This window comes from Staurois parvus, unplaced genomic scaffold, assembly GCF_062004578.1.
Source record: "Staurois parvus isolate SC_StPar_1 unplaced genomic scaffold, SC_StPar_1.0 ptg001812l, whole genome shotgun sequence".
Classification (NCBI taxonomy): Eukaryota; Metazoa; Chordata; class Amphibia; order Anura; family Ranidae; genus Staurois; species Staurois parvus.
This window is the reverse complement of record NW_028319608.1, coordinates 725,869-750,122: the sequence shown is the minus strand read 5'-3', so window position 1 is coordinate 750,122 and position 24,254 is coordinate 725,869. Positions and strand designations below refer to the sequence as shown.

The 24,254-nt window shown below is 47.6% G+C and overlaps 1 protein-coding gene across 2 annotated transcripts in view; it reads right to left on the bottom strand.

Annotated features, from left to right (window-relative positions):
- Window positions 1-747: 747 nt before the first annotated feature.
- SPO11 (SPO11 initiator of meiotic double strand breaks) overlaps window positions 748-24,254 on the bottom strand; it is a 42,929-nt gene continuing 19,422 nt past the window's right edge. For both annotated transcript variants that reach the window (XM_089664015.1, XM_089664014.1), the window contains 9 exons: window positions 14,926-15,064; window positions 13,713-13,826; window positions 12,203-12,291; window positions 11,001-11,067; window positions 6,887-6,995; window positions 4,488-4,574; window positions 2,709-2,745; window positions 1,521-1,630; window positions 748-1,441 (listed from right to left, as the gene is read on the bottom strand). In XM_089664015.1, the coding sequence (XP_089520141.1) occupies window positions 1,298-1,441; window positions 1,521-1,630; window positions 2,709-2,745; window positions 4,488-4,574; window positions 6,887-6,995; window positions 11,001-11,067; window positions 12,203-12,291; window positions 13,713-13,826; window positions 14,926-15,056 (888 nt within the window). In that variant the 5' untranslated portion in view covers window positions 15,057-15,064 and the 3' untranslated portion in view covers window positions 748-1,297. The remainder of the gene's footprint in view (window positions 1,442-1,520; window positions 1,631-2,708; window positions 2,746-4,487; window positions 4,575-6,886; window positions 6,996-11,000; window positions 11,068-12,202; window positions 12,292-13,712; window positions 13,827-14,925; window positions 15,065-24,254) is intronic.

Below are 24,254 nucleotides of genomic sequence, written 5' to 3'. Positions count from 1 at the left end.
AGGAAAAGTTAACCTCGGCAGCCCTCCCATCCAGTGCTGCTGTACCTCCTGGCCGCTCTCTGCAAGGTAGGCAAAAGGACATGGTTGTGAAGTGGAGTGGGCAGGGGGGGGGGGGGATGTGAAAAGGGGGGCAGTGCTGTGATGGAGGGGAGATGTATTGGGGGTCAGTGCTGTGTGGGGAGATGTAAAGGGGGGCAGTGCTGTGATGGAGGGGAGATGTATTGGGGGTCAGTGCTGAGTGGGGAGATGTGAAGGGGGGCAGTGCTGTGAGGGGGGGGATGTAAAGGAGGCAGTGCTGTGATGGGAAAGTATTGGGAGGCAGTGCTGTGGGGGAAGATGTAAAGGGGAGCAGTGCTGTGGGAGGTGAAGTAAAGGGGGTCGGTGCTGTGGGGGGAGATATAAAGGGGAGCAGTGCTGTGGGAGGTGAAGTAAAGGGGGAACAGGGCTGTGGGGGGATATGTAAAGGGGAGCAGTGCTGTGATGGGGGGGGGAGATGTATTGGGGGTCGGTGCTGTGGGGGGAGATATAAAGGGGAGCAGTGCTGTGATGGGGGGGAGATATATTGGGGGTCGGTGCTGTGGGGGGAGATATAAAGGGGAGCAGTGCTGTGATGGGGGGGAGATGTATTGGGGGTCGGTGCTGTGGGGGGAGATATAAAGGGGAGCAGTGCTGTGGGAGGTAAAGTAAAGGGGGGACAGGGCTGTGGGGGATATGTAAAGGGGGGCAGTGCTGTGGTGTGGGGAGGGGTCATGTAAAGAGGGGGGCAATGCTGTGGGGAATGGGTGATCTTAAGGGGGCAGTGCTGTGTGTGGGGGGGTGATATAAAGGGAGGGGGGGTCAGTGCTGTGGGGGGGGGGATCATGTGAAGAAGGGGGTAATGCTGTGGGTTAGGATGATGTGAAGGGGGCAGTGGATACTAATGTGAAGGGTAAACTGATGTGAAGTGGGTGGGTGTGATGTGTGGCGGACTGAGGACACTGATGTGGGAACCGGATTGTGATATTAGGAGTGGGCTGTGATGGGAAGGATCTGTGACATCGTACAAAGAAGCAATTTGGACCTCTGCTGGAAGAAACGTTTGCTGATTGGACCTCCATGAATTTTAATTCAATACCCCTGCCCTAGGTCATTACAGAACTCTGTAAGGAATTTAGAGAAGACCGCAGATACACAGGTACAACTTCTGTAGGAGGATTTGTTTCATCTCTGTGTATCACCTGAGGCCAGTCACTTCACTGGGTATATGTGAGGGTTTACAACCACTTTAAGCTACAACCAGTTGGTTGCTTTGGTCCAATCAGAGTTCACTGATACATCCCGCCACCTTGTAGATTACAGTACCATGTGGGTCGCCGTCCACCAGAGTGAAAATCGGAATCTGAAAAGTGTCCCACAGCTTGCGGACGAAAAGCCTGGTGTTCAGATCCGGAACTCCTTTACCCTGCCAACAAGACACACACAGGAGGTTACAAAACCCGAGTCCTGAGGTCAGCCCAGCAGACAACACAGTCTCATCTCACCGTGATGAGGATGCAGGGGCCGCACCTCCCACAAAAATCGTCATCGAGGAGCCTCTGGAAAGTGGCGTCTTTTTCAATAACAAGGACAAAGCGGGCATGGGTTCTCATGTCTCCAGGGTGAAGGAGGAATAACAACTGCACAACATATATTCAAATCTTAATTTTCTCTACTTCATGTCCTCTTATTGGCCAGTGAGGCTGACATGTTTCAGGCATTATAGGGGGCCCGCTCCATCAGGGCTTCAAATGTTAAATGGAAATACCCAGAATGTAGAGGACTCCTAAAGTGGCTGTAAAGCCTTCAGGTTTTTTGTATTCTATGCAGTTAGGGTATAAACCTTCAGTGCCTGGGATCCCCCCCAGACCCCCTTATACTTACCTGAGCCCTACTGTGATCCAGCACTGTGCACGAGAGTAGTGGCTCTCCCAGCTCTGTCTCTCTCATCACTGGGCAGATCGATAGCCATTGGCTCCTGTTGCTGTCAATCAAACTCTTTGATGAGGCAGTGGGGGCCGGGCCTTGTCCCACTGTCTTTGTCTATGGAAGCAGGAAACTGCGCTCAGGAGCGAGCCCGCACAAGTGCCCCCATAAGAAGCGGCTTCCTATGGGGCAGTGGCTGAAGAGGAGGCCCCAGGAGTGTCGGCGGGGGACCCAAGAAGAGGAGACTGCTCTGTGCAAAACCATTACAGAGCAGGTAAGTATGACATGTTTATCTACTTCTCGACTTCAGCCCGTCAGATTTTGTTCGTGGGATCACAGCCGGCGGCCATAGCCGCGAGCACTGATCATCAGAATACAGAATACACTGATCATCAGAATACAATAGCTCAGCAGGAGGGATTCCCCCATCAACCCTGACTGGGTTGATGGGGGAATTGAGCAATTTTCTTGCCTTCAACCCGTGGTTGAAGGCAAGAAAATTGCACAATCTATGGCCACCAATTCTCTCCAAAGCAAAAAAAAGCCTATAAAATGTAAAATGTAGTGCACCCGCTTGACATTTTCCTGTAGTTGTGAAGCTATTCCATGTGTAGGATGATGGTGGATCAGAGGCCACAACCTCCAGTTGAGTCACAGCCCAGGAAAGCCGATGCGGCTAGTATCTTTACAGACTTTGATTTGGAGTTTCCTCGCCTTCTGGGAGTTTTAATTTCACGCCTGGTTTACCCGCAGCTCTTAAAGGATACCCAGGACTCCGTCTACATTTGATGGAATGAGAACTCCCTAAAAAACACACAAAAAAAAACAAGGAAATTGGTTTGGGTTAAAAAAACACCCCGCTCATAAATATTCCTCTCAGGCTAAAAAAAACATTCTCTTTGTTTTGTTACAAGCAGTATTGTCATGATTCTTTTCCCGTGTTTAAAAAAAAAACTATTCTTTGAAGAACTGATCCAATGGCAGTGTAATACAGTACCGATGGCGGATGTATGAACTGATGGCAGGAAGGCAAGCTCCTACACATTATCCGCATGTCTGCAGTGGCAGGGCTCTGGTTTCATACATTGTGTTTGACATTTGGGTGTTAATGTAAATTCAGTCAGCATTTAAAATGTAAGTGTCATTTCAAAAGCCATTTTCAATACTTCAGAATATTTGGTGATCCTGCCATGAAAATGCTTATTCTGGCACTTCCTGTTATAGGATGACAATGCCTGGTCTCCCTGTTGTGCTCCTGCATTTTCCCACCACATGGTGACTACAATGGCCATTCCAACACATATTCCGCAGGCAAGGTTCACTGTTGTCACTATCAAGGAACCTGCCCTAGGAAAGGCCATGCTGCCATTGCTGGAGCGCATGTAGACAGGAAGTGGCTGAAACAAGCGATCAGAAGCATTGAGACAAATGTACAAATTTAGTAAAAAGAGGCAGTTGTTTATGATACATGGCATTTAGGCAAACAAAACATTATTCAGTTGGGCTCCTTCAATACAAGGCGGACTCCGCCTGCGATCTGTCTGCTCAGCAGGGGGTCTGTCTGCTGATCGCCACTAAGCAGGCAGATGACTAATGCAGGCCATAGATGGGTCGTTTATCGGCCGATTTTTCGTGCGGAGGAAATATTCACACCGTTAGTGGGGTCGGCCGTTTTTCGTGGATCGTCTCATTTACTTTTATCGATCATGCTGGAAAATCCACAAAAAACCGACATTTTTCGTGGACGATGGTGGCAGCATCGGCAACGGCACAGACCGATTTTTTGTTTATCGGACGACAAACGGCCCGTCTTATGCGGAGCGGACACAGACACAGCTCGGTCTCGGCCTCCCAAATGCCATTCGATTTGACCCACTGGACGGAAGGGGAACGGATCCACATCCATCTGTTTTTGGCGGATCGGATCGTATGTAGGCAGGTACAGGGGCGGACTGACAACTCATGGGGTCCCCGGGCAATAGGGGATCATGGGGCCCCTGTTCCCTTGCCCAAACTCAAAAAATCCTATGAAAAAGGTACCAGGGGCATCTCATGGGGCCCCCTACTGACCCTGGGCGCTTGGGCAATGCCCAAGTTTCCAAATGGGCAGGTATAAATGGGCATGTGTCCGTTTACACCCGCCGCTCCACAAAGAAGAATGGAGCTTTCAATCGGGTACGCCTGAAAAACCAGACAGGCGGACCCGATGGGAACGTTCGTGAAAGGGGCCTTGGGGTTTACATTTTTTGTTAGTGTACTGTCTCAGCAGGGCTGGGGGATGGTCGTGGAATGCCTTTGGTGGTACTTTGGTAACGTTTATTGAGCTGAAATGCCTACCAGCCTTCCCTCGGTGCCAACTGCATCAACAGCCAAGACTGTGGACAAATCCCGAAATGCTATGACAGGACATATAGACACCTTACAACTTTCCAAGAGGCCAGTACATAGTTTGCAGACCCTATACCACTCCATAGATGATTCTAGAAATCTACAAAACGTTATGTATGGACAGGTGGTATCAGCTGTGTAACCTGTACCATACATACTGAGGAATGAGTGTTGCAGATCACCCTTGTCCCGTCTTCCTCGGTGAACACCAGATCTCCAGCCACGCAGCCTTTGGAGGTAGAGAGCTGAAAGGAGAAGCACAGTTAGGGGTAGACGTACAAAGTGGACAATCTGATTTCCAGCAAACATTCTCTGTGGGTGAACCATCCAGGCCCATGTATTTCAAATCAAAGCGATTGCTTCTCTATCAAAGAATGTTTGGTGAAAGTCACATTTACTGCTTTATGAATAATTCAATCAGTGTTTGCAGATAATGTGGCTTATTCTTAGATTGCCAGCTCCCAGGATCAGGGTCCTCCTATCCCTCTTGTATTGAACTGTATAGTCTCCCGTTATATTGTAAAGTGCTGAGCAAACTGTGGGCGCCATAAATCCTGTATTATAATAATAATATTCCTCCTACCAGTCCATCCCCCACAGTTATTACCTTTTGTACCACCAGCCCCTCCCTCTTAGATTGTCAGCTCCCAGGATCAGGGCCCTCCTATCCCTCTTGTATTGAACTGTATTGTTCCTGTATTGTCTCCCGTTATATTGTAAAGCGCTGAGCAAACTGTTGGCGCCATAAATCCTGTATAATAATAATATATAAATCCTGTATAATAATAATAATATATAAATCCTGTATAATAATAATATTCCTCCTACCAGTCCATCCCCCACAGTTGTCACCTTTTGTACCACTAGCCCCTCCCTCTTAGACTGTAAGCTCCCAAGATCAGAGCCCTCTAGTATTGAACTATGGTGTCACTATGGTGACACTGCATTGCTAGGGTGACAGTACGTTAAAAAAAAAAACAAAACACAAATAATAATATAAAAAAAAAAATAAAAATGTAAAAAAAAATTTTTTTTTTTAATTAGAAATTTTGGTTATAAACTAATTTGGGTTTTTTTTTACTAAAAAGATAACTGAATACATTTTGGCCAAGATTTATAAAGAAAGATTATTTATTTGCAAAATTTTATAAGAAAAACACTTTTTTCTAACTTTTTGGACTTTTTCATTTATATAGCAAAAAAAAAATAAAGATCCCAGTGGTGGATAAATACCACCAAAATAATGTTTTATCTGTCTCAATAAATGCTAAAAAATTCATATGGGTACAGTGTCGCATGACCGCGCAATTGTCATTCAAAGTGTGATAGCGCTGAAAGCTGAAAATTGGCCTGGGCAAGAAGGGGGTGAAAGTGTCCGGACTGGAAGGGGGGAAAGTGTCCGGACAGGAAGGGGGGAAAGTATCCGGACTGGAAGGGGGGAAAGTGTCCGGACTGGAAGGGGGGGGGGGGAAGTGTCCGGACTGGAAGGGGGGGAAAGTGTCCGGACTGGAAGGGGGTGAAAGTGTCCGGACTGGAAGGGGGGGAAAGTGTCCGGACTGGAAGGGGGGGAAAGTGTCCGGACTGGAAGGGGGGAAAGTGTCCGGACTGGAAGGGGGGGAAAGTGTCCGGACTGGAAGGGGGGAAAGTGTCCGGACTGGAAAGGGGGAAAGTGCCCGGACTGGAAGGGGGGAAAGTGTCCGGACTGGAAGGGGGGAAAGTGTCCAGACTGGAAGGGGGGGAAAGTGTCCGGACTGGAAGGGGGGAAAGTGTCCGGACTGGAAGGGGGGAAAGTGTCCAGACTAGAAGGGGGGGAAAGTGTCCAGACTAGAAGGGGGGGAAAGTGTCCAGACTGAAAGGGGGGGAAAGTGTCCGGACTGGAAGGGGGGAAAGTGTCCGGACTGGAAGGGGGGAAAATGTCTGGGGGGGAAAGTGTCTGGACTGGAAGCGCTTAAAGCCAACGTTGGACAGCTGCAGCATGGAGGTGAATATGTGTGTTTGTTTATTTTCAATCGCCATACTTCTCCTTTACAGGGCCATTTGAACAAAAAGTTATTCAGCAGCAGTATTTTTATCTATTTTTGGATGCTCCAACAGCAAGATTCCCCTACCATAATTCCAGACTCGGTTTCCTGGGAGTTTTGGGTCCCCCCCCCACCTTTGTGTGTTCCAGCTCCTCCTGTTACCTTCTCCTTAATAAAAACAAATATAAAATGTAGACTTTTGGTGGACCGACCCTTTAAGAGAAATGCTAAAGTTAAGTGACTGCCAGGGGAGGACTGACAACTCATGGGGCCCCTGGGCAATAGGGGATCATGGGGCCCCTGTGTCCTTGCCCAAACTCAAAAAAGCCTATGAAAAAGATACCAGGGGCATCTCATGGGGCCCCCTACTGACCCCGGGCCCTCGGGCAGTGCCCGAGTTTCCAAATGATCAGTCCGCCCCTGGTGACTGCTATGATTCACTGAACATCAAGCCTGTTCTTTGAACTGATTTATTGAAGAATCTGCTCTGTGGCATAAAAAATCACTAGTGACTGAGAAATGATACCACAACGTACGACATGTAAGCTCCTTCTGGGAATCTTCAGCATGCAGGAAATATCTGTGATAATACTGTCCACTGTCCTCTGGCTTCCATAGAGCTGAACATTGTCATAAAAGATGTCCCTAAGGAATAAATCACATTAAAATGACAGTTTGTTCTGTAAAGGTGGCCGCGCTTTAAGCCCCTGCTGCCCAACCTCCAGCGAAGGGCTGCATATGGCCCACTGGCACTTATTGTGTGGCCCTTGGGGCCCCTGCAGGCAGTAACCTGTGTTTCCCTTACCTAGTTTCTTACTCAGAAAAACATCTTTGCACTTAGTTCTAGGAGGTAAACAGTTTGTTTTTTTACTTTCACACCATCTTACATTTGTCATTGCCATCTATCCCTTTCCTCTTTTTTATTATTTTTTCATTCTAAAATGTTTTACAATGGATCTGACTGGGAAAAAAGTCACGTGTGGAGCTAGAGGGAGCAGAAGTGTGGAAGCATTAATCTGAAAAGTGATGAGACAGCAGAGATCTCCAACAGTCTCATGTAATGTATTCCAGTCTATGACCTTCTCTTCAAACATGTCACCGCTCTCCAACAAGTGCATGTTCACAGCCTGAAACAACCCCTGTAGCATGTTCATAGTCTCCAACCACCAACTGTAGCGGGTTCACAGTCTCTGAAATCCCCACAGTGTGTTCACAGTATTCAACAACCCCTGTACCATGTTCATAGTGTCCAACAACCCCTGTACCATGTTCACAGTATTCAACAACCCCTGTACCATGTTCACGGTGTCCAACAACCCCTGTACCATGTTCATGGTGTCCAACAAGCCCTGTACCATGTTCATAGTGTCCAACAAGCCCTGTACCATGTTCATAGTGTCCAACAAGCCCTGTACCATGTTCATAGTGTCCAACAACCCCTGTACCATGTTCATAGTGTCCCACAACCCCTGTACCATGTTCATGGTGTCCCACAACCCCTGTACCATGTTCATAGTGTCCCACAACCCCTGTACCATGTTCATGGTGTCCCACAACCCCTGTACCATGTTCATGGTGTCCCACAACCCCTGTACCATGTTCATAGTGTCCCACAACCCCTGTACCATGTTCATGGTGTCCCACAACCCCTGTACCATGTTCATGGTGTCCCACAACCCCTGTACCATGTTCATGGTGTCCCACAACCCCTGTACCATGTTCATGGTGTCCCACAACCCCTGTACCATGTTCATAGTGTCCCACAACCCCTGTACCATGTTCATGGTGTCCCACAACCCCTGTACCATGTTCATGGTGTCCCACAACCCCTGTACCATGTTCATGGTGTCCCACAACCCCTGTACCATGTTCATGGTGTCCAACAACCCCTGTACCATGTTCATGGTGTCCCACAACCCCTGTACCATGTTCATGGTGTCCCACAACCCCTGTATCATGTTCATGGTGTCCAACAACCCCTGTACCATGTTCATGGTGTCCAACAACCCCTGTACTATGTTCATGGTGTCCAACAGCCCCTGTACCATGTTCATAGTGTCCAACAACCCCTGTACCATGTTCATGGTGTCCAACAACCCCTGTACCATGTTTACAGTCTCCAACAACCCCTGTACCATGTTCATAGTGTCCAACAACCCCTGTACCATGTTCATGGTGTCCCACAACCCCTGTACCATGTTCATAGTGTCCAACAACCCCTGTACCATGTTCATAGTGTCCAACAACCCCTGTACCATGTTCATAGTGTCCAACAACCCCTGTACCATGTTCATAGTGTCCAACAACCCCTGTACCATGTTCATAATGTCCAACAACCCCTGTACCATGTTCATAGTGTCCAACAACCCCTGTACCATGTTCATAGTGTCCAACAACCCCTGTACCATGTTCATGGTGTCCCACAACCCCTGTACCATGTTCATAGTGTCCAACAACCCCTGTACCATGTTCATAGTGTCCAACAACCCCTGTACCATGTTCATAGTGTTCAACAACCCCTGTACCATGTTCATGGTGTCCCACAACCCCTGTACCATGTTCATAGTGTCCAACAACCCCTGTACCATGTTCATGGTGTCCAACAACCCCTGTACCATGTTCATGGTGTCCAACAACCCCTGTACCATGTTCATAGTGTCCAACAACCCCTGTACCATGTTCATGGTGTCCCACAACCCCTGTACCATGTTCATGGTGTCCCACAACCCCTGTACCATGTTCATGGTGTCCCACAACCCCTGTATCATGTTCATGGTGTTCAACAACCCCTGTACCATGTTCATGGTGTCCAACAACCCCTGTACCATGTTCATGGTGTCCAACAGCCCCTGTACCATGTTCATAGTGTCCAACAACCCCTGTACCATGTTCATGGTGTCCAACAACCCCTGTACCATGTTTACAGTCTCCAACAACCCCTGTACCATGTTCATGGTGTCCCACAACCCCTGTACCATGTTCATGGTGTCCCACAACCCCTGTACCATGTTCATGGTGTCCCACAACCCCTGTATCATGTTCATGGTGTCCAACAACCCCTGTACCATGTTCATGGTGTCCAACAACCCCTGTACCATGTTCATGGTGTCCAACAGCCCCTGTACCATGTTCATAGTGTCCAACAACCCCTGTACCATGTTCATGGTGTCCAACAACCCCTGTACCATGTTTACAGTCTCCAACAACCCCTGTACCATGTTCATAGTGTCCAACAACCCCTGTACCATGTTCATGGTGTCCCACAACCCCTGTACCATGTTCATAGTGTCCAACAACCCCTGTACCATGTTCATAGTGTCCAACAACCCCTGTACCATGTTCATAGTGTCCAACAACCCCTGTACCATGTTCATAGTGTCCAACAACCCCTGTACCATGTTCATAATGTCCAACAACCCCTGTACCATGTTCATAGTGTCCAACAACCCCTGTACCATGTTCATAGTGTCCAACAACCCCTGTACCATGTTCATGGTGTCCCACAACCCCTGTACCATGTTCATAGTGTCCAACAACCCCTGTACCATGTTCATAGTGTCCAACAACCCCTGTACCATGTTCATAGTGTTCAACAACCCCTGTACCATGTTCATGGTGTCCAACAACCCCTGTACCATGTTCATAGTGTCCAACAACCCCTGTACCATGTTCATGGTGTCCAACAACCCCTGTACCATGTTCATGGTGTCCAACAACCCCTGTACCATGTTCATAGTGTCCAACAACCCCTGTACCATGTTCATAGTGTCCAACAACCCCTGTACCATGTTCATGGTGTCCAACAACCCCTGTACCATGTTCATGGTGTCCAACAACCCCTGTACCATGTTCATGGTGTCCAACAACCCCTGTACCATGTTCATGGTGTCCAACAACCCCTGTACCATGTTCATGGTGTCCAACAACCCCTGTACCATGTTCATGGTGTCCAACAACCCCTGTATCATGTTCATAGTGTCCAACAACCCCTGTATCATGTTCATAGTGTCCAACAACCCCTGTACCATGTTCATAGTGTCCAACAACCCCTGTACCATGTTCATAGTCTCCAACAACCCCTGTACCATGTTCATAGTCTCCAACAACCCCTGTACCATGTTTACAGTCTCCAACAATCCACTATAATAGGTTCACAGTCTCCAATAACCCCTGTAGCATGTTCACAGTCTTGGGCCAACTCCTATTGCATGTGTGCAATCTCTGATAGCTCTGTGTGGCTTTACAATCACTGAACATTATGTGGGACCCTTTGGTGATGTATCGGCTGCACTTATGACCCCCCGTAGCTAGAAAGTTCACCAGCACTGCTTCAAATGAACCTGTGTGATAATGGAGGAAGAGTTAGAGTACAACCAGAGTGCAATAATGTACTGCTAATGCATGCATCTAGCATCATCCATTCAGTCTAGTTGAGGTGCTGAGGAAGTAGATTCGGCAGGAAGGCCCAGACTACCCTGTGTCATGTAACAACCCTGGGGATTCTGAGGTGTTCCAAGGCCAACAAGAAGATATAACCCCTCTGGTGCCTTCTGGGTCTGCCCTGGGCCTTTATCCCATTGATCAAGGCTGGGAGGAACTCTGCTGGTGACACAATACAAGTGATACACTGACTGCTAACACAACACTCACCTTTTAGTGGCATATGTGTCGGTCTGTACTAGCTTGTAGATCACAGACAGGATTTTCATGGTAAGGGCTAAGGGTCCAAGAAAACAACATCGTTATTCATGATTTATGACCAATTCCATCTTTATACCATTGTGTTACCAATAATCTAAGCCGTGCACATAACAGGAATACAAATGTCACGTGAATGAGCGCTGCCCTCCTCTAGCACACTGCATGTCCAGGGGTCTCCTTCTAGGTGACAGACTACTACTCAGGGGCATCCCTAGGGTTGGTGTCACCCGGTGCGGTAACACTTGGTGCCACTCCTTCGACAATCCCCGCAGAATGGATCGGATCTGCGGATTGAGCATAATAGATCGGAGTCCGATCCATTATGCTCCCCAATCCGCAGATCCGATCCATCCTGCGGGGATTGTCGGCTTGCAACCTATATGGGGTTAAACTGATCTCTCCACGAGCTCCACGAAAAGTTAAGTTTCAAAGCAAGCCGACGATCCTCGCAAGATGGATCGGATCTGCGGATTGGGGAGCATAATGGATTGGACTCCGATCCGCAGTTCTGATCCATCCTGCAGGGATCGTTGGCTTGCTTTAAAACTTACCTTTTTGTGGAGCTCGTGGAGAGGTCAGTTAACCCCATATAGGTTGCAAGCCGACGATCCCCGTAGGATGGATCAGATCTGCGGACTGGGGAGTATAGTGGATTGGACTCCGATCCATTATGCTCAATCCGCAGATCCGATCCATCATGCGGGGATTGTCGGCTTTCTTTAAAACTTACCTTTTCATGGAGCGGGTCCGGTGTCACCCCGTGCGATAGGTGTCACCTGGTGGGGCGCACACCCCCCACATCTGCCTTGGGATGCTACTGCTACTACTATCTCTATTAAGTACGGTTATCTAAGCTGCTAGGAAAATGCCGGTGTTATTTTAAAAAATCTTAATTCATTTCTTATACCTTATCTTCCCCCGCATCTAACAGCCGTACATGTGTGGAAGATTTTTAAATAATTAGGAGCTGTGTGTGGTCATTCCCCCTCTACCATATTTCCCAGATGTCAGTGAGCGGGGATATGTTGATCCTGAGTTAGTATTTTCTAACCTTGTGCTCACATATATAAAGGAAACATGCTATTGAAATACAGATCAGATAGACCCATATGACATGGTAACAAAACTATTCATTTTCGCAGAGCACTAACCGAAATGCAGAGCAGATCTGGGACAGTCACTCCTGATTTTTCTGGTGCTACAATCCTTCACCATTTGCAATCCAACCGAATAATTGAACCTGAAAAACATTCATATCATAGTACACGATGGGAGGAAACGCAAATAGGTGAACCTAAAAGACAGGTGGCTCTCCCTCCCTGAAATGTACTGCTGGAGGACTCCGCTCCTTCCTCTATAACTCCTCTCCTGAAATACTCTGCACTGCTGGAGGACTCCACTCCTTCCTCTATAACTCCTCTCCTGAAATACTCTGCACTGCTGGAGGACTCCGCTCCTTCCTCTATAACTCCTCTCCTGAAATACTCTGCACTGCTGGAGGACTCCGCTCCTTCCTCTATAACTCCTCTCCTGAAATACTCTGCACTGCTGGAGGACTCCGCTCCTTCCTCTATAACTCTCCTCTCCTGAAATACTCTGCGCTGCTGGAGGACTCCGCTCCTTCCTCTATAACTCTCCTCTCCTGAAATACTCTGCGCTGCTGGAGGACTCCGCTCCTTCCTCTATAACTCTCCTCTCCTGAAATACTCTGCGCTGCTGGAGGACTCCGCTCCTTCCTCTATAACTCTCCTCTCCTGAAATACTCTGCACTGCTGGAGGACTCCGCTCCTTCCTCTATAACTCCTCTCCTGAAATACTCTGCACTGCTGGAGGACTCCGCTCCTTCCTCTATAACTCTCCTCTCCTGAAATACTCTGCGCTGCTGGAGGACTCCGCTCCTTCCTCTATAACTCCTCTCCTGAAATACTCTGCACTGCTGGAGGACTCCGCTCCTTCCTCTATAACTCCTCTCCTGAAATACTCTGCACTGCTGGAGGACTCCGCTCCTTCCTCTATAACTCTCCTCTCCTGAAATACTCTGCACTGCTGGAGGACTCCGCTCCTTCCTCTATAACTCTTCTCTCCTGAAATACTCTGCGCTGCTGGAGGACTCCGCTCCTTCCTCTATAACTCTCCTCTCCTGAAATACTCTGCACTGCCGGAGGACTCCGCCCCTTCCTCTATAAATCTCCTCTCCTGAAATACTCTGCACTGCTGGAGGACTCCGCTCCTTCCTCTATAACTCCTCTCCTGAAATACTCTGCTCTGCTGGAGGACTCCGCTCCTTCCTCTATAACTCTCCTGAAATACTCTGCTCTGCTGGAGGACTCCGCTCCTTCCTCTATAACTCCTCTCCTGAAATACTCTGCACTGCTGGAGGACTCCGCTCCTTCCTCTATAACTCTCCTCTCCTGAAATACTCTGCTCTGCTGGAGGACTCCGCTCCTTCCTCTATAACTCCTCTCCTGAAATACTCTGCACTGCTGGAGGACTCCGCTCCTTCCTCTATAACTCTCCTGAAATACTCTGCTCTGCTGGAGGACTCCGCTCCTTCCTCTATCTAGCTCTCCTCTCCTATGATATGCAGTCCTATCCTCGCACACACATGTGTAAAACAGTAGCAGCGCTGACTAGGTCCAGCCGCACAGAAATACTGCTTACTCTATGTTGGTCCATGATGATCTGTTGTCCATAGTGAGTACAGGGGCTTCATTCTTGGACAGGCTCTCTAACACTCCCTGGACAATCCCCTCTATTGCTACTATTACCTGAGGACTGAGAGAGACAAATTTTTATTATACATTTATATAGCTCTGACATATACCACAGCGCTTTATAGAGAAAACTAAACCAGTCACATCAGTCTCTGTACCAGAGGAGCTTACACTCTAATGTCCCCTCCCCCACAGTCACATCAGTCTCTGTACCAGAGGAGCTTACTCTCTAATGTCCCCTCCCCCCACAGTCACATCAGTCTCTGTACCAGAGGAGCTTACACTCTAATGTCCCCTCCCCCACAGTCACATCAGTCTCTGTACCAGAGGAGCTTACTCTCTAATGTCCCCTCCCCCCACAGTCACATCAGTCTCTGTACCAGAGGAGCTTACTCTCTAATGTCCCCTCCCCCACAGTCACACACTATTAATATAATATTATTATACATTTCTATAGCTCTGACATATACCCCAGCGCAGAGAACACTTACCCTAAGTTCACATCTGTGCGGGTGGTGCCGCTCTGGATCCACATGAAAATCCGTGCAGCCGCACCACCCGCACAGAGAAATGCGGACCCGCGGGCAGGTGCCATTAATTCTAATAGCACGCTGTCCGCACTGGGAAACGCAACCGTACTGGGAACCTCGGCTGCGTTTTCCAAAGAAGTGCAGAGACTTCACTGCGTGTCACGGGCACGGGAGTCCATTCAAATGAATGGGCTCTCGTGCCCGTGCAAAACGCAGCCCGTACGGCCGCATAGATGTGAACCGGGGATGAGACAGTCACATCAGTCTCTGTAATAGAGGAGCTTACACTCTAATGTCCCCTCCCCCACAGTCACATCAGTCTCTGTAATAGAGGAGCTTACACTCTAATGTCCCCTCCCCCACAGTCACATCAGTCTCTGTAATAGAGAAGCTTACACTCTAATGTCCCCTCCCCCACAGTCACATCAGTCTCTGTAACAGAGGAGCTTACACTCTAATGTCCCCTCCCCCACAGTCACATCAGTCTCTGTAACAGAGGAGCTTACACTCTAATGTCCCCTCCCCCACAGTCACATCAGTCTCTGTAACAGAGGAGCTTACACTCTAATGTCCCCTCCCCCACAGTCACATCAGTCTCTGTACCAGAAGAGCTTACATTCTTTCTCTCACCTGGTAATGGGCTCCACAGCAATACCTGCCATTTCGGCGACCCCTCTCTCGACTTTCAGCGCAGCCTTCAAAAGGGACATCCTGTGGCCATCTACACAGTCAAAGAAGTCTGGACTCTGAAGAAAAGCCATGCGCTGACCTGTCGTAGAACACAAAGACTGCAGACAATGTAAAAAAAAACCAAAAAACTGAACCATGTATGGCCAGCTTTAGCCTTAAAGATTCTGAAAATAAAAGCACGTTTTGGCAGACAAAAGGAAAGAAAAACAAAACAGAAAACAATACAAAACATGTATGAAAAAATAAAGGGGGAGACTTGATGGAACGCTTGATTTTTCTGCAGCCACCTTTCTATGTTTCAGAGACTGGTCCTTGAACATGTCTACTTGCGAATGAACAGCAGGGGGAGCTCTTGGTCAGTATTAAAACCCAGCCATTGGCCAGAAACACAGCCTCTGCCTGCAAACCTAACGGGCTCTGTAACTGCATCTCATCCTGAGAACAGAAACGTAATATATTTCAGGGTGAAAGTCCTCAAACGCGGTGACTGCATTCCATTTCTTTTTTTATTTTCCTTTAATTTCATCTGGTGACATCCTTCCTGTCCTGGGGTGACACCCATACTGCGTTTATGCAGCGTTGTCACCCTAGCACGCGAAGTGTTAGGACTACAGAATCCCTCCACCTCTCATCTCCTAAAACGAGAGTGAAGTCGCACGATTTCAAAGTCGGATGAGACGCTGATTTAAGGTGCCATTTTCAAGACATCCGACACAGATGTCTATGCAAATCGCACATGGACTACTTTAGAAAACGGTGCGCCTCCGACCGAGTCGGAACCGCACCAGTATGACCGCTCTAATTGCTGACAATAGGGTGCGGCTTGGCATGCGATTTGCAGAACCCCTCCCCTAAAATAGTGGGGGAGATGTTCTATAGTTCACCTATGAAAGTTTGATAGAGTGCACAGGACGCAGGACGACACTGCATTTCTGGCAGGATCAAATGCTACGTGTTTGCACTTACTAAACAGGTATTTCAAAATAGTTTCCCTGCTATCTTTTCAGAGCACTTCCAGTCCCGGTCTCGAAAAAGTTTTTGGACCACTTTCAGTGGACTATTAACATTTTTATCTGGGGTAATAAGCGTCCACATTTTGCTTCATCTATTCTGTACCGCTCACAACGGACGGGAGGTCTTGGTCTTCCCAATTTTTGGATATATTACCTCTCGGCTCGTTTTGCGCAACTATCACAATGGGCAACTATTAACTCTCAGACCCCGTGGACCAAATTTGAATCTCAGTCTACACGCCCATTCTACTTACCAGGTATTTTGTGGTCCAAAATCTCCCCCTGATCGCTTACTTTCTATAACTCCATAGTGACTCATTCACTGAGGCTTTGGTCCAAATACAAAATTAAATTGAATCTAGTCTCTCTTACTCCCCCAGGTGTTTCATTTTTTGGTGATCCTACTTTTGTTGCAGCTTTTTCCTCCCCTCAAACGTTTCGTTGGTGGTATGATTGTTCTCTTATCAGATTATCTGATTTCCAGAGAGGAGGATCGTACATTACCTTTGATATGCTACGCAAGTTTTTTGATATCCCTCTTCATGAGTACCATCGATACCGACAGATTAGGCACTTTTTTAATTCACATTTTGGCCTTATACCATCCTCCCCGATTTCCATTTTTGAACGTATCAGCCGTGACTCTCCCAGAGGTAGGGGACTTATCTCTGATCTTTATCATCAATCTTTGACCTGTCTTTCTCATACACCCCCTTTACACAGACAAAAAATGGGAGGAGGATAGTGGTATCACTTTTTCAGATGAGGATTGGGATTCCATGGTGGATAAGATATGTAAGTGTTCTAGATCTCTCTCTGTTCGTGAGACGGCCCTTAAGGTTTTACTGCAGAATGAAATAAAAACGAGAAGCGCACCAACCTTGCGCATTACCTCAGTAACCAAAATTTATTAATTGTAAAAAATATACTCACAAACAGCGAATAAAATCAGGCATGTAAGTCCTCACAGGGACTTGAAAATAACATGAGTCCCATCAGGGGAGTGGGTGTTCAGTACAGCTGACGCGTTTCGAAGGGGGTCCCTTCTTCCTCAGAGCTCTGGTTAATTTTGGTTACTGAGGTAATGCGCAAGGTTGGTGCGCTTCTCGTTTTTATTTCATTCTGCAGTGTTGATTGGGCTTCCCCAGCCTTGTTTTGGAGCCGCACAGCCCTTTATGCATTGGTGGACGATCCCTCCAGGCCTGGTTCCATCTGTTTCGCCACCTGTCTGAGTCCCAGAGCGCAGGAGAATTCGTTCCTTAAGGTTTTACACCCCATCAAGACTACATATACTGTTCCCACAAACGTCCCCTTTATGTTTTCGGGGCTGTGGCCTCACAGGAACTTTGGTTCATATATTTTGGGATTGCCCGATCATATCTTTGATTTGGTGCAAGATATCTGAGGTGGCTACATCACTGGCGGGTACCCAGATACGATTGTCTATACAGACCTGTCTATTGGGGGCTCATATCCCAGGGGTCTCTAATACCATTATGAGATTGATACATACTATATTATTGCCACTTTATGGTCTATTGCCTTACATTGGAAGTCCAATGCCGTACCCTTGACCTCCGTTTTACACAGAATTGATGCTGTGATGCTCATGGAACGCATTCATTACACCCTACTGGATAAGATGCACTTATATGATAAAGAACGGGAGTCATGGAGGGATTATAGACATTGATTGCATGATTGACAACATTCCAAGCGAAAGCTGACTGGCATATACCGTTGACGAATGTATCATTTAACCTACCTCATCATTTACACATTTCATGTTCTTGCAATCTACTTTTTTCTATTCCTTCTCTCTCTTACATTAATATACTTTTCTGTATTGTACTTTTCAAAAGTGCCTTGTTTTTGCTGTAAGTTCTATTTGAAAATGTACTGTTGTTTAACAGTCTGCTTTTATACAATAAAATCGTTTGTAAACAAAAAAAAAATTGTTTCCCTGCTTTATTTACACCCCGGTCACGCCAAAGCCCACTTTGAAATAGTGTGACTTACGGTGAAGTCGCATGATTTCAAAGTCGGATGAGACACCGATTTCAGACGCGATTTGCAAGACATCTGACACAGAGGTCTATTTCTATGCAAATCGCGCCAAAAGTAGCGCATTGGACTACTTTAGAAATCGGTGCGCCTCCGACCAAGTTGGAACCGCACCGATATGACCGCTCTAATGGTTTACAATAGGGTGCGGCTTGGCATGCGATTTGCAGAACCCCTCCCCTAAAATAGTGGGGGAGATGTTCTATAGTTCACCTATGAAAGTTTGATAGAGTGCACAGTACGCAGGACAGCACTGCATTTCTGGCAGGATCAACTGCTATGTGTTTGCACTTACTAAACAGGTATTTCAAAATAGTTTCCCTGCTTTATTTACACCCCGGTCACGCCAAACCCCACTTTGAAATACTGCGACTTACAGTGAAGTTGCGCTATAAACAAAAAAGGCCGACAATTTTGGAAAAAAAAACAATATTTTTGACTTTTTGCTATAAAATATGTCCAGTAAAAAAATTTTAAAAATCAAATTTCATCATAAATTGAGGCCAAAATGTATTCTGCTGCATGTCCTTGCGGAAAAAAAAAAAAAAAAGAGAAACCCAATACGTGTAAATTAATTAGTTTGATTGAAAGTTATAGCGTCTACAAATGGCGGTATAGATACTGGAATTATTTATTTATTTTTTATACCAGTAATGGCGGCAATCAGCCACTTATAGCGGGACTGCGGGGGGCATTCTGACACTTGGGGGGGGGGGGGGGACTGACTGTCACTGACATCCCCAGTGACACCAATTCAGTGAACAGTGCTAATAAAAAGCACCGACACTGTACTAATGGCACTGGGCAGGAAGGGGTTAACATCTGGGGAGATTAAAGGGGTAACTGTGTGCTGTTTTACTGTGTTGTCTGTGTGTGGTTTACTATGTAAGCATGCTGCTTTGTATTGCTCTGCAGTGCAGAGCAATACAAAGCAGCATGCTGGTGCTGACAGGGGAGATTGTTTACTTACAGACCTCTCCCCCGACAGTGGTCCTCGGTGATCTCCGGGTGCCAGCGGGACCCGGTGATAGACAGCTGTAGTTGCAAATGGCGGCGACCAGGGGCAGAATGACCATTTGGAAACTTGGGCACTGCCGGAGGGCCCGGGGTCAGTAGGGGGCCCCATGAGATGCCCCTGGTACCTTTTTCATAGGCTTTTTTGAGTTTGGGCAAGGACACAGGGGCCCCATGATCCACTATTGCCCAGGGGCCCCATGAGTTGTCAGTCCGCCCCTGGCGGCGACGCGCGCGCACCCTACCTGTAAATACAAAATTACACACATATATATATATATATATATATATACACACACGTGATTTTGCACAACCCTGCCGCCCTGTAGCAGTAGTTCTGCTATAGGGCGGTCCGGAAGCGGTTAAAGGCATACCCCTTCACCACCTTTCCAACACTCTCACCCGATGTATTGACCCAACACATATCAGATCTCATGCGCTTTGCCTTTAATGAGTCTCCCAGGATAGAGCTACTGATTCCTTTCTTTCCTGTCCAGCTGACCGTTAAATCCATCTCCATCCTCCATATTCCTTAGGTTGTTATTCATGAAAAGCTCAAAAAAGAAAATATCTAGTTCTCTGCATATAATCACTCGTATTTTCCCTGATGAAGTCACGTGATCTGGTGATGTAACGCACCGGGAGGAGCCTGTGACGTCACACCGCTAACCAGAATACACGGTCCTCCGTTTTGAGAAAGGTTTTTCCTATTGAAATACATGTACGATGTTGTGCATCGGGGTGAGTGCACATTTTAAGTTGAGTGTTTAGAATTTTGGCTCGTATTTCTTTTTTCAAAATAGCCAAAATTCTCAAAACGGAGGACCGTGTACTTCTGGTTAGCGGTGTGACGTCACAGGCTCCTCCCGGTGCGTTACGTCAACAGATCACGTGATTTCATCAGGGAAAATACAAGTGATTATATGGAGAGAACTAGATTTTTCCTTTTTTGAGCTTTACATGAATAACAACCTATGGAATATGGAGGATGGAGATGGATTAAACAGACACCTGGACAGGGAAGAGAGGAAACAGCAGCTCTATCCTGGGGGACCCTTTAAAGGGAAAGCGCACAGAGTTCAGGAGCAAGCCCGCATGAGTGCCCCCGTAACAAACGGCTTGCTATGGGGCACTTGGCACAGGGAAGAAGCCAGGAGTGCTGGCGGGGGGACCCCAGAACAAGAGGATCTGCTGATCGCTGGTGCAATACTTTACAGGCTCCTGCTACCAAAAATAATAAATGGACTTTTTTTTACCTGCAAAAAAATGTGCATTTTTTTTTTGTCAAAAGGTGGACTTATCCTTTAAGAGCGTTAAATGCCGGGAGGCGGGGGCAGGCATTTGGGTCATGTGGCCACTGAGATTGGCTGTCACATGATTGGAAAACTCCTGATCAATAGTATGCTTCGGGAGCTTTCCAGTCCCCGCCGGTGTCTGTACTGGAAGCGTGCAGGGCGTGCGCTCTCAGCACAGAGAGCTGTGTATTTGGGGCCGTTTTGGGAATTAAAGCCCACCCACTGAGAGGCCGCATATATGCGCCATGTTGGTGGGAAGAGGTGAACTCCGAAACAAATATTTGTCTAAATACCAGAGCCATGTGTATTTTTCTTGAATCTCTGTGTATTTCTTCCAGACCTGTGCAGTAATCCATTGTGATACTTCCTGTAAGAAAAAAGACCGCTCCTTCTCCTTGTGCAGGGGGACTGGTCTGGTCTCTGCCCCTCCTGTAGTTTTCTGTAATGGGTGGAGCCTGCTGGGTCCCTCCCACAGCTCTGCTCTCCTTGTGCAGGGGGTCTGGTCTTGTCTCCGCCCCTCCTGTAGTTTTCTGTAGTAGGTGTGGCCTGCTGGGTCCCTCCCACAGCTCTGCTCTCCCTCCTTGTGCAGGGGGACTGGTCTTGTCTCTGCCCCTCCTGTAGTTTTCTGTAGTAGGTGTGGCCTGCTGGGTCCCTCTCACAGCTCTGCTCTCCCTCCTTGTGCAGGGGGACTGGTCTTGTCTCTGCCCCTCCTGTAGTTTTCTGTAATGGGTGGGCTCTGCTGGGTCCCTCCCACAGCTCTGCTCTCTCTCCTTGTGCAGGGGGACTGGTCTTGTCTCCGCCCCTCCTGTAGTTTTCTGTAGTAGGTGTGGCCTGCTGGGTCCCTTCCACAGCTCTGCTCTCTCTCCTTGTGCAGGGGGACTGGTCTTGTCTCCGCCCCTTCCTGTAGTTTTCTGTACTGGGTGGAGCCTGCTGGGTCCCTCCCACAGCTCTGCTCTCCTTGTGCAGGGGGACTGGTCTTGTCTCCGCCCCTCCTGTAGTTTTCTGTAGTAGGTGTGGCCTGCTGGGTCCCTTCCACAGCTCTGCTCTCTCTCTCCTTGTGCAGGGGGACTGGTCTTGTCTCCGCCCATTCCTGTAGTTTTCTGTACTGGGTGGAGCCTGCTGGGCCCCTCCCACAGCTCTGCTCTCTTTCCTTGTGCAAGGGGACTGGTCTTGTCTCCGCCCATTCCTGTAGTTTTCTGTACTGGGTGGAGCCTGCTGGGTCCCTCCCACAGCTCTGCTCTCCTTGTGCAGGGGGACTGGTCTTGTCTCCGCCCCTCCTGTAGTTTTCTGTAGTAGGTGTGGCCTGCTTGGTCCCTCCCACAGCTCTGCTCTCTCTCTCCTTGTGCAGGGGGACTGGTCTTTTCTCCGCCCACTCCTGTAATTTTCTGTACTGGGTGGAGTCTGCTGGGTCCCTCCCACAGCTCTGCTCTCTTTCCTTGTGCAGGGGGACTGGTCTTGTCTCCGCCCCCTCCTGTAGTTTTCTGTAGCGGGTGTGGCCTGCTGGGTCCCTCCAACATCTCTGCACAGGCTATGTACAGCACAGGGATGATGTCACTGCTACTTTTACAAGGTAACATCTGGGTTTGAAAGGCGTATTGTGCACAGGAAGTGGATTTATATCCTTTGTGGCTATTGAGGAATATATTTCAATGAGCGTTTTTTGTTTTGTGCCCGGAGGAGCTCAGCTTTAAAACATTAACACCCATAGATAAGATCATTTCCAGTGATGTGATCGCTTTCACATGTATATTAAAGAAAAAATGTAAGCGATTAAACGTGCTCTTTTAACGAAAGGAAACTGGCTGTTTGCATCTACCCAGCAGTTTCCTCCTCACTTTAAAGAGAGGAAGCAATAAGTTATGAATCGGAAAAAAAAAAAAAAATCTCTCTTTATTCACAGCGGGTAATAAATTGTGGAATTAGCTGCCTGAAATGGTATTTGCGGATGTGCCAGGAACCGTTTTAAGCATGGAAGGCCCATCGCAGAGAGGTTTGGTTTGGCCTAAGCGCGGCGTGAAATCTCTTCGGAGAGCTTTTTTCGGCCCGTCTGAACCACCCCTAATCCTACCTGCGGCTGAGCGGAGAGAAGAATGAACACAGTGGCTGCGCTCTTCTGATTAACCTCCATAGAATGTCTATGTGACAAGTTGGATTCCATTCGTGTTACGGGGATGTCTGGGCTTTTGACGGCATTGGTTCAAATTGACGGACTCTTGTGGGTAATGGCGAGTGTGGAGCTACCGACGGCCCCTTCTATAATATAACTACCGGCAAAGCAGGGGCAGACTGACCATTAGAGCACTCGGGCACTGCCCGGGGTCAGTGGGGGGGCCCCATGAAATGCCCCTGGTACCTTTCATAGGCTTTTTGGGTGTGGTTCCCCCTATTTCCTGGGGTCCCCATGATCCCCTATTGCACGGGGGCCCTATAAGTTGTCAGTCCGCCCCTGCTTTCTATTATAGTTTTTGGACTTCTTTCTTTTTGGGTGTGTTTTGAGTTTGGGCAAGGACACGGGCCCCATGTTCCCCTCTTTCCTGGGGTCCCCATGATCCCCTATTGCCCGGGGGCCCTATAAGTTGTCAGTCCGCTCCTGCTTTCTATTATAGTTTTTGGACTTCTTTCTTTTTGGGTGTGTTTTGAGGGTGGGCAAGGACGCAGGGGCCCCATGATCCCCTATTGCCCGGGGGCCCCATGAATTGTCAGTCCACCCCTGCTTTCTATTATAGTTTTTGGACTTCTTTCTTTTTGGGTGTGTTTTGAGTTTGGGCAAGGACACAGGGGCCCCATGATCCCCTATTGTCCGGGGGCCCCATGAATCGTCAGTCCGCCCCTGCGGCAAAGTCGGTCATTCGTTTTACACCGATGTGAGATGAGGCGTCATGACCGCTGGAAACCCAAATCCGACAAAATCTCCTTTTTTGTTTGTTTATTTTTAACCATTTATATCTAGACTTGAACTGAAAAAAGTGATGGTTTGCTTAGCTATAGGGAACATCCAGAAAATGTAATTTTGTCTGGGAGGCCTCAAAAATAGCTTCCTGTATGTGCCTAGGCACTTCGTTCAACCTGTCAATGAAAGTGAAAGTAGACTTAAATTTAAAAAAGTAACAATTTGCTTAGCTGTAGGGAGCGTCCAAAAATATTAATTGTGAGTGAACAGTCTCTTTTTGTCTGGGAGTTTTCCTGAAAACAATAGCAGCGCTCCTCCTGGTATGTGAGGGTGCCTAGGCACTTCGGTCAACCTATGAATGAAAGTGCACTTGAATTTAAAAAAAAGAAAAGATTTGCTACGCTATAAGGCACATCTAGAATTATTAATTGTGCCTGAAAAAGTCTTTTTGTCTGGAAGGAGGCCTGGAAACAATAGCAGCTCTCTTCCTGGTATGTGAGGGTGCCTAGGCACTTCAGTCAACCTGTCAATGACAGTGAAAGTAGTGACTTGAATTTTAAAAAGTAACAATTTGCTTAGCTATAGGGAACATCCAAAAATGTTAATTGTGAGTGAACAGTCTCTTTTTGTCTGGGAGTTTTCCTGAAAACAATAGCAGCGCTCTTCCTGGTATGTGAAGGTGCCTAGGCACTTCTGTCAACCTATGAATGAAAGGGAAAGTGCAGTTAAATTTATAAAAGAAAATATTTGCTATGTTATAGGGCACATCTAGAATTATTAATTGTGCCTGAACAGTGTCTTTTTGTCTGGGAGGAGACCTGGAAACAACAGCAGCTCTCTTCCTGGTATGTCAAGGTGCCTAGGCACTTCGGTCAACCTGTCAATGAAAGTGAAAGTAGTGACTTGAATTTAAAAAAGTAACAATATGCTTAGCTATAGGAAACATCCAAAAGTATTAATTGTAAGTGAACGGTCTCTTTTTGTCTGGGAATT